The sequence below is a fragment of the Loxodonta africana genome, chromosome 3 (assembly GCF_030014295.1).
Source record: "Loxodonta africana isolate mLoxAfr1 chromosome 3, mLoxAfr1.hap2, whole genome shotgun sequence".
Lineage (NCBI taxonomy): Eukaryota > Metazoa > Chordata > Mammalia > Proboscidea > Elephantidae > Loxodonta > Loxodonta africana.
Window position 1 is genome coordinate 71,658,313 of NC_087344.1, and position 10,379 is coordinate 71,668,691.

General features: G+C 40.8%; 1 protein-coding gene across 6 annotated transcripts in view; it reads right to left on the reverse strand.

Moving 5' to 3' along the window:
- Window positions 1-10,276, reverse strand: part of KIAA0319L (KIAA0319 like) — a 117,647-nt gene extending 107,371 nt beyond the window's left edge. For 4 of the 6 annotated variants that reach the window (XM_003415489.4, XM_064281694.1, XM_064281692.1 and 1 more), the window contains exons 1-2: window positions 9,916-10,276; window positions 7,082-7,251 (exon numbers count right to left, since the gene is read on the reverse strand). In XM_003415489.4, coding sequence (XP_003415537.3) covers window positions 7,082-7,251; window positions 9,916-10,148 — 403 coding nt within the window. In that variant the 5' untranslated portion in view covers window positions 10,149-10,276. Of the gene's footprint in view, window positions 1-5,009; window positions 5,095-7,081; window positions 7,252-9,915 lie in introns of those variants that run through there. The other 2 variants (XM_064281693.1, XM_064281696.1) reach the window with 2 other exon arrangements.
- Between the last annotated feature and the right edge of the window lie 103 nt (window positions 10,277-10,379).

Below are 10,379 nucleotides of genomic sequence, written 5' to 3' on the forward strand. Positions count from 1 at the left end.
CCGAGACCAGAAGAACTGGATGGTGCCCAGCTACCAGTCTGACCATTCTGATCAGGAACAGAATAGACGGATCCTGGTAGGATGGGAGCAAAATGTGGAACAGAACGCATATTCTTAAAAAGTCTAGATTTACTGCACCAGTTGAGACTGGAGGACTCCCCAAGACTACTGCTCTGAGACACTCTTTAAATCTTGAACCAAAACTATTCCATGAGGTCATCTTCTAGCTAAATAACGCATTGGTTCATAAATAAACAGTATCACTCATGAGTACTCTACTCCTTTTAAAAAACTATCTATATGAAACCAAATGGTCAACACTTACTTTAAAGCAAAGAGGAGAAGGCAAGGGAGCAGAGAAATTAGATTACTGCAAATGGAACAACCAGAACAGAAAGGAGAAAGTTGACACACTGTATAAAATGCAACTGATGTTACTGAACGAAGTGTAGAAATTGTTAAACAGAAACCTAATTTGCTGTGTAAACTTTCAGGGAAAACATAATAAAATTAAAAGGAAAAAAAAAAAGAATGAAATACAGATACATGCTACACCATAGATAAACCTTAAAAACAGTATGCTAAGTGAAACATGTCAGGCACAAAAGGATACAATCATACATGATTGCATGGTTCCATTTATATGAAATGTCCAGAACTGGCAAATCCATAGAGTCAGAAAGCAGATTAGTGGTTTCCAGGAGCTAGGGGGAGAGAGGGAGGAAAAAGGAGCAACTGCTAATGGGTATGAGGTTTCTTTTGAGATGATGGAAATGCTCTGGAATTGTTGTTGTTTGTTGTTAGGTGCTGTCAAGTCGGTTCCAACTCATAGCGACCCAAAGTACAACAGAACGAAACACTGCCCTGTCCTGCGCCATCCTGACAATTGTTGCTATGCTTGAGCCCACTTTTGCAGCCACTGTGTCAACCCGTCTCATTGAGGGTCTTCCTCTTTTTTGCTGACTCTTTACCAAGCATGGCGTCCTTCTCTAGGGACTGGTCCCTCCTGATAACAAATCCAAAGTACGTGAGATGCAGTCCCGCCATCCTCGCTGCTAATAAGCATTCTTCCCATACTTCTTCCAAGACAGGTTTGTTCGTTCTTCTGGCAGTCCATAGTATATTCGATATTCTTTGCCAACACCATAATTCAAAGGCATTGATTCTTCTTAGATTCTTTGGTCTTCCTCATTCCTTGTCCACGTATCACATGCATATGAGGCAACTGAAACACCATGGCTCAGGTCAAGCGCATCTTAGTCCTTAAAGTGACATCTTTGCTTTTTAACTGGAATTAGATCATGATATTATATCTTAGTAAATACATTAAAAAAAAAAAAAATCTTTACTGGCACAGTGGTTAAGAGCTCAGGCTGCTAACCAAAAGGTCAGCAGTTCGAATCCATCAGCCACTCCTTGGAAATCCTATGGGGCAGTTCTACACTGTTCCATAGGGTCACTATGAGTTGAAAATGACTCAAAGGCAACAGGTTTGGGGTTTTTTGCCTTTTTTTTTTTTTTAATTTCTTAATACAGAGCTCCTAAATTCTATTAGTACTACATCTACTAGTTTGTATTGAGTGAAACTGTTCTCTTCAGTGACACAGAAGTTCCTTGAAGATAGAGAGCCTCATCAACTTTTTCCTGGGTTATTTCATTAGCTTTCTAATAGATCCCCCTACCTCTAGCCCTGACCTCCCTTCCCTTTCTATGCCTACCATTATCGTTCTTCTATACTCTAGCAAAAATAATCTAGAAATTTGCTATTATCACTATTCTGATTAATAGTCTTTAGTAGCTCCCAACTTCCTAACACAATGATCTCCAAAGTAAAGTGTTTGCCTACAAGGGGTGTGCAGGACAAATCACTGAGGTATGAAAAAATAATACTGGAATTACTCATGTTTGTTTTTTAGTTGATCCTTTGAAAAAATTTTGGCATCTCTTATTATACACATAAGACATTAGTACAATGGTACTTGTTATAACGTAAAAATACATTCTCAACAATTTTTATGGATTAAAGTATGTCACAAAAAATATTTGCAGACGTCCTGCCTAAAAAGATTAAAATCAAAGCTTCTCTGCAAGGCATACAAGATCCTTCATGACCCTAACACTACCTACCTCTCTAAGAGCTACCATTCCAGCTGGGCTCTTTATACTCCAGCATCACTAACCCGCTTATAGAGTTTCCTTTACATACCATGCTCTTTAACACTTTTCTGTCTTTGCTCTTGCATTCCCAGTGTCTAGGAATATCCTTTGAGTTCTTCAAATTGAATCTTCAAAACTCTCTTCAGGTATCATCTTCTCTGCAAAGAGTTCCTTGGTTCTCTCCCTTAACCTCCCCTCCCTGGGGCTAAATGCTTCTTCTCTGGCCCCAGTGCACTGCATCCCTCTTCTTTTTCACAGTGTCTACACATTTCCTCCATTAAGCTGGGAGCTCTTCCAGGATAGGGATCATGTTGTACTTTACTACCTGAGTGCCAAGCCTAGGATCAGGCTCCTAGTAAGTTCTCAAAAAAAGTTTTTGAACTGAATACTTTTTTCTGTAACCTAAATACTTACCAATAAACTGCAAAATCTACTTCCGAGAATCCGGGATGCAGCCATAGAAGTTTTCAAACCTAGCTGTTAGCTTTAGACCTACATGAGCCTCTCTCTATGACTCTCTTTGTTTTAGGCTTCCAGGGCCAGTTCAGGCCCTCTCATACACCTGAACCCCACCCCACAGGTACACACAGCCCTTCAAATGTATACATTCTTTCTTCAGAATATATTAATATATTTAACAATCTTGCTGGTCTCAAAGGCAGTGCCTCTTCCATGCGTCTTTGCATACCTCTGCTCTAATTATATTGATTTTAAGCTTTAACTCTCAAGTGATAGACTGTGTGTTGATTTTAAAGTTTAACTCTCAAGACAATTCTCTTACTGTTAATGTATTAATTTATTCAGTCAACAAATATTTTTATGATGCATTTAATATTTCCATGCCCTCTGTACTTGCTAGGGGTATCTAGCATAAATAAGACAAGCAAAATCCCTGCTTTCAAGAAGCTGACAATCTATTGCACGGATTTCTAAATTCTTCAGGTCATCTCACACTTGTCCCCAGATAGTGATAATCCCCAAGTTCAAAATGCTATTTTTCAAGGGACTTAACAGTAAAATTAAACAAAAACAGTGATTCAATGGCCCACATGGAAAACTCAGAGCATCTTTTATCAGACAAATTGTAATCACTGCTTTCTAGCAGGTGGTTTCAGCACTGAATCCAAAAATGGGGGGAAAAAAAGAAGTCTACTATATGCAAGATGGGGTAAACTGCTAGGTGGTAAACAGGAATGGGGATAACTGGAGAGTTGTCTTGTTTGGGTTAGTCTTTCAGGAATAATCCATGCACTGAATGACAACAGCGAACAATCAGAAATGTATTTCATCAGGGAAAAACCTAAGAACTCGAGTACAAACTGAAGAAAACAAACTCACAGGTGGAGAAGAATACTGACTCAGGAAACCACCCACAGATTTTTGTTGTTTTTCCAGGTAGGTTTTTTCCCTTTGTAAAAAAAAAAAAAGCTATACACGGACACTGAAAAAGGTCTGGAAAACAGAAAAGTATAAAGAGAAAATAATTCCATTACTCAAAAAATATATATGAACAATTAACTACATATTTTTTTAGACTGTGTGCCTTTATATAAAAATAACTTTCTTCTTTTCACAAAATTGGTATCATAGTGAACATACAATTATGTATCCTGCTTTCATCACTTGCCATTAGGAGCATTTTTCCCATAAGCTTATTCTTCTAAAATACGAATTTTGATACTGGATTATATTCCACCATATGGACATGTTTAATTTCACCAACCTTCTATTTCTGGGCAAGTTGTAGGATTTTGCAACACAGAATAAATGGGTGTGGTACAGTGTGAAAGCCCTCGGCTGGCTAACTGAAAGATTGGTGGTTCAAACTCACCAGCCGCTCCATGGGAGAAAGATGTGGCAGTCTGCTTCCACAAAGATTTACAGCCTGGGAAACTCTACGGAGCAGTTCCACTCCGCCCTACAGATTCATTACAAGTCAGTGGTAGTCAGTTTGATTTTTTATTTTTATTTTTGATAAATGTTCTCATCCACTACTATTTAATATGTCCTTGAGATAAATTCCTAGAAGAAGAATTACTAGGTCCAAGAATACGAGCTTTTTTAAGGCTCTTCATTTTTATGCCCAAAACCTCTGTTCAAGTTACCTAGCACTCTATGAGGACAACCACATGACTGCTTGGCAGTCCTAGGTATTTTTGCTTTAATCTTCGTTACTGTGGCAGATTAAAGAGGATTTCTCATTTTAATCTGCAATTCTTTGATAAGTAATGAGAATGAACATTTTAAATATGTCTATAAATCATTTTAATTTCTTACTTATAGAATCGTCTATTCATATCCTAAATCCATTTTTTTCTATCAGGAGACTGCCTTTAAAAAAAAAAAACTGATTTGAAAGAACTACTATAAATTAAAATACATAATAAAAATGTCTGTCATTTGTTGCTTCCATGTTCCCTCAGTCTGAATACACATGGTTCTTGTTCTCCTACTTCCACAGCAATAACTGCAAACTTTTCTAAAATGGAGCTGGTACAATCTAATCCTCACTAGAGCTCCTAACAACACTACTTTTGCACCTTTATAATCAATCTTCTCGCCAGCATGCTGTTTTTAAGCATCAAGCTCAAGGCACAATAAAGATTAGGCTGGGGACTCACAAGCTTGCTAAAGTTCAATGAACCCACAGTGCTATGTTTAACCAAGTGCTAGATTAGAATACATAGAAGGATTCAGAATTGCTTCTACCTCCCCTGTACTTTGAATCCCTGAAATAACAAGCTGCTTATCACGGTTCAGGTAAAAAAATTATCTTTGGTCCTCCAAAAGATCACCTGTGCTTATAAGGCAGAGAAGCAGAAGAGAGAGCGTGAGCTCTAAAGTGGACAAACCTGGGTTTAGAATCCTGCTCTGTCATGTCCTTGCTGTGTGACCGTGGTCAAGTCATTTTGCCTCTCTGGGCCTCAACTTCCTCATCTATAAAATGAGAATAAAACTATCTGTTCCAGGATTATCTTGAGGATTAAATGAAGAAAGGTATGCAATGTTTACAGCCAAGAGCCCAGTGTATGATAGCTACACTTCAAAAAGTGTGATTTTCTGAGTCTGGTGGTGCTAAGTCAGTTACTTATTTAATTCAAATGATCTTACATAAAATGCTGGCCTGAAATAGTCAGCTGTCCTAGCAAAACATCATCTGGGGTAAAAATATTTAGGTCAGCTTTCTGTCAACTGCAATTTCAACCTCTATAATTATGCAATCATCAGCCACCACTGCAGGACAACAAAAACCCCAAAGCTGATGTTACTGAAATTGCTAAATACAGTAATTACTTGATTTTCAAGATTGTGACCACCAATTCCTATTAAAAACAACAACAGAAACCTTTACAATTATTGATGCAAAAGCCTGAATACTAGTTATCCCTGACAGTGATCTCCACAGCAGAAGGCTTTTGGTCATTGTCCAGAATGGCAGCATACACAGAAGTCTTTCTCAAATTGCTATTTTCTCACACTCCAAACTCAGAATGGACCAATGCCAACAAAAAAACTGACAGGAAAAAAAAAAACAGAAGGTAAGGGTATTCTCCTTTGAAATTTAGCCTTCTTGGCACTGTTTCCTGGCAAGAGGCTCTAGCCTGATGAAATAATCTGCAGGAGAAAAGCATACCTTATGAAATCTATCAGCATGGCCCCTTTCTAAGGAAAAACCAGGGAATACATTCTCCCTGTAAGTGTAGGTTCTAAAGTGAAAGGAAAGGAAGAAAAAGAAAGAGAGAAGGGAAGGGAAGGGAAGGGAGCAAAGTACCACTGACTTACATGTACAGTGTTGCACTATATACTTTATTATATTATCCCACACATCAAGCTATGAAGTAGGTATTATCCTTCCTCAGAATTTTAAATTTTATTTTGTTGTTATTGTTGAGAATACATACAGCAAAGCATACACTAATTCAACAATTTCTACATGTACAATTCAGTAACACTGATTACATTCCTTGAGTTGTGCAACCATTCTCACCTTCCTTTTCTGAGTTGTTCCTCACCCATTGACATAAACTCAGTGCCCTCTAAGGTTCCTATTTAATCTTTCAAGACGCTGTTGTCAACTTGATCTCATATAGTTCTTCAAATAGTATAATGCTCAAGGCAGACATTTTTTACCAGTTAAGCTAAACTATTGTTTGGTTTTAAGAAGACTTCAGGGAGTGTTTTTGGTTCAAGGTTTAAAGACTGTCTCAGGGCAATAGTTTCAGGGGTTCATCCAGCCTCCATGGATCCAGAAAGTCTGGAGTCCATAAGAATTTGAAATTCTGCATTTTCCCCATTTTGATCAGGATTCTCCTATGGAATCATTGACCAAAATGTTCAGTAAGGGTAGCTGGGCACCATCCAGTTCTCCTGGTCTTATGGCAAAGGAGGCAATTAGCTACACATTCCATATCCTCTTCCTGGCTCTTCTTCTTCCTCTGTTGCTCTAGGTTAATAGAGACCAATCTTTGTTGGAAATTTTAGGTAACTTGCCCAAGGTTTTACAGTTATTAAGTGGGACATCAAACCCCACGACCCAGGTCTGTGTAACTCTGAAATCTTTTTCTTTTCATTACACCTTTATCGAATCTCAAAATCATCTTCCATATGAAAAAGAATCCAATTTAATATCTGGTTCCAAAACAAAACAAATAAATCCCAACAAATTAAATGTCCACCAAAAGAATGACCATTTCTATCATTTACCAGATTGCTTTTCAGCCCAAAATGGCAGCATACTCAGAAGTCTTTCTCAAATTGCTGTTTTCTCACACTCCACACTCTGAAAAAGGAATAATGCCAACCAAAAAACTGACAAGAAAAAAAGACTTTTAGAAAGTCTTTTAAATGAACTGAAGGACTCATACACAGAATGCTTTTTTCTCGTTTTTTGTTTTTAAGCTTAAATCTAGAGAGAAAATGGTACCTGTTGACAATGACAGAGCACTGAAGCAGAAACAAGTATAAAACAGGTACAGGTTTCTCAACCACTTCACGGGTGTCTGCCAACAATATCTTGATAAAATCCAGGAAGCAGGACTTGGCTTGGCTCCCAGTCTCTTCTCCATGGCCTTCCGCATACGCAGAACCAGTACACTAAAAGAAAGAGAGATTATATGCCAAGTAACTAATAACTGATTCCTGAAAATGTGGAATGCTAGAAAATATAGACAGATTAGAGGAAGAAAAATTGCAAATCTGTCTTTCAGTGTTCATCCTTGCCCATAAATTTTAAATCTGAGCTTTGGCACAGCGTATAATCACCAGATTACCAACACCACAAGGGATATGAAATGAATCCATTATAAACCTGAAATACTTTATATTCCATTATTTGCTAATTTAAGAGTAAACTACCTTTGTGGTAGAACAGAAAGAGTATCAGCCTAGAAGAAAGAAGATCCGAGTTTTAGTTCTAACTCTGCTACTACCAGCTTTGTTACTTCAGCCAAACATACTTTCTTACCTACGAAAAGAAGAGGTTGGACTGTCAAGATCAACTGATCTGAGGGTTCTGCCTGACCCAGAATTTCTTAATTTTTAAAATGTGATTGTTTTTAGGCAGGGCATGTACTCTCCAGTGTGCTACTGTCCCCACCATTATCTTAAAAATCTATCCAGTTGACACTTCCATGTTACCTCCCTGGTCCCTAGAATCATTTGCAATTCCTGGCTTAAATTCATATATACATTCAACAAATATTTTACACAGACCCTATTATGTGCCAGGCAGTGTGCTAGCTACTCTAGAATCTAGTGGCCAAGTGACTTGGGCCCCTTCCAGCAGGGAAATTGGTTTTCCATAAATTTCTTCCCTCTTACACAACTTCAATACACTGTATAAACTATTACGTAAATCTTGGCAACACTCAGAGCCGATCATGTTTTTAAGAAGCAGTTCAAAAATCTTCTGCCCTAAATGTGCACCTGTCAGCCACACCTGGCAAAGGGCACAAGCTGACAACCCCACCCCACCCTCACTCCCCAGCCAGCATACAGGGAGATTGACTGGCATTGCTTGGGTTGGATATCAGTGCTGACTAATTCCAGGGGACACACACACATACTGCTGCAAAACTGAGGTGCAGACCACCCAAAAAAAGGCTTTCACTGAATGACTTCATCTTTCTCATTCACTTCCATCCACTTCTATTTCTAGTTGTTTTGTAGCTGTGTTAGGAAGCAGAGGGCAGAAAGGAGGTGTAGGGACCAAAGACATGTTCAAGAGATTATGAAATGGAGCCAGAGTTATAAGTATATCCAGCAACTTCTCTAGCCCGCCAAGCTGGGATGGGTGAGTGAACAAGCGTATGTGTGTGTGTATGGATCTTACCCAACACAGTTCTGCCTGCCACAAAAGGATCTTAAACTCAAGGTGACTCAACACCTGTCATCAATAGCCTGACAGGTAGGCAACAGACACAGAAATGAATAGGTTTCAAAAACAGGAGTAATAAACACCATTGGGCTAGCAAGCACTGTGTTTTACAAAACATGAATAAGAGAGAGGAAGAGCTCATTTCATCTGAACTCTAAACCAGTCATTCCTCTGAAACCTACAAATGTCTAAGGCCACAAATCACTCCTAGGGTCCAGTTAAGATCTTGCTGACCAGAGGCAGGAACAACGGAACAAATCATCAAGATATAAACGGTTTGTTAGAGAATCAAAGGGTAACAAGCCAGAGAGAGAACACACACCCCCACAATACTTTACAAATGAAACTAGAAAAGCTTGCAACAGTTCTGGCATTTAGGGCGTTACAAGTACACCAGAAATAAAAGCACTCTCTGTTGCAGCAGCTGTTCAGACAGAGCAGGGGGTAATGTTTACTTAATACTTCAGGTTGATGGGGGATGTATCATAGTTCAGTCTGTCAGCTACATACGTGGAATTCCATTTATGTACAAAGCGATAAGATATGTTTGAACAATGACAGAGCACGGCTGAAGCAGCCTGTTCAGCTGGTATGCGTAATCAAGAATAAAGCTCTTTTTAAAAAAAGTCTCAGATATTTGGGAAAGTTACACAACAGACTGCCATGAATAGCTTTGCTTATATTTGCAGACACTGTTTTCCAAATAGCTGGAAAAACTAACAGATTGTTCTCGGAGGTCGTCTTTCTAGTTTGTTCCTAGTTTCCAGTCTGTTAATCACATAAGCCACAAGGAGAGTCTGCTAACGCTCCTCACTAACTTCGTTATTGTTGGTTGGGCACGACCACCATGACGTGAGAGAAGGTAAAGCTTTCCTGAAATTCTGCCTGAGGTCTTCTCTTTTGACTTCCTTTCATTTCACCTTTGTGCTCAATGCAGCCACCACAGGACCCTCTCTGAAGCATAATCTTCAAAATTCTGAATAACGCAGGTCTCCTAACATTATTTACACCTCGTGCTCAACCCCGCCCCCTTATCCTGCATCGACTTTCTGTCCGGGTGGGGAGACCACACAACGGAGACAGCAGCTAAGGGCGAGGATGCAGAGGTAGAAGATGGAAGAAGGGCTGGAGCGCCCCGAGTCCGGTCTGTCAGACTGTTTGGTGAAAGAGGGACTGGATGATAGGCCAGAGCCCGAGAGAAACGGGGTTCAGCCTGGGACTGGTGCTCCACACCTCCAAGGCCAGAAGCGGCTGGCTAACCTGGCCGGGCCAGGGGGTCACACAACACCCAGCCTGTGCACACCCAGAATCGCCCACCCCGCCAGCCCCTCCCCTGAGCTCATGGTCCTCGGCCTGGCAACGAGCCGCCCCCGGCCACCTACCGGGGCTCAGGGCCGCACAGCGGGGCCCCAGCTATCGGCGGCCTCCGCCTCCTCCCGGTCCATGGGGTCGGGGCCCAACCTTCGCTCCCCTCACCCAGAGGAGGAGGAAGAGAAAGAAGGTTGTGCGGGCTCCCAACCTGGACAGCTCCCTCTCGCCTCAGCCTCCTAGGGCAGCGACGGTCGCCGGAAACGCCGCCTCTTCCCACCTCCCTGGGCTCAACCCGGAAATACATTCTTCCAAGCTAACCAAGGCCGCCTTCCCCCGGAAGCGTAATTCAAGCCGGGAGCCCGAAGGGGAGGAGGGGCACTGCTGGGAGGATAGAACTACGCCCATGCGAAGGAATCTGGACCCCTAACCTTTAGCCTCTGGCTCTCCAGAGGCAGTCTGCACTTTGTTTACCCCGCAGGAGCCCGAGGTCCCGGAATCGGGGAATACCCACAAGCAAGATGGCGACAACGGCAGC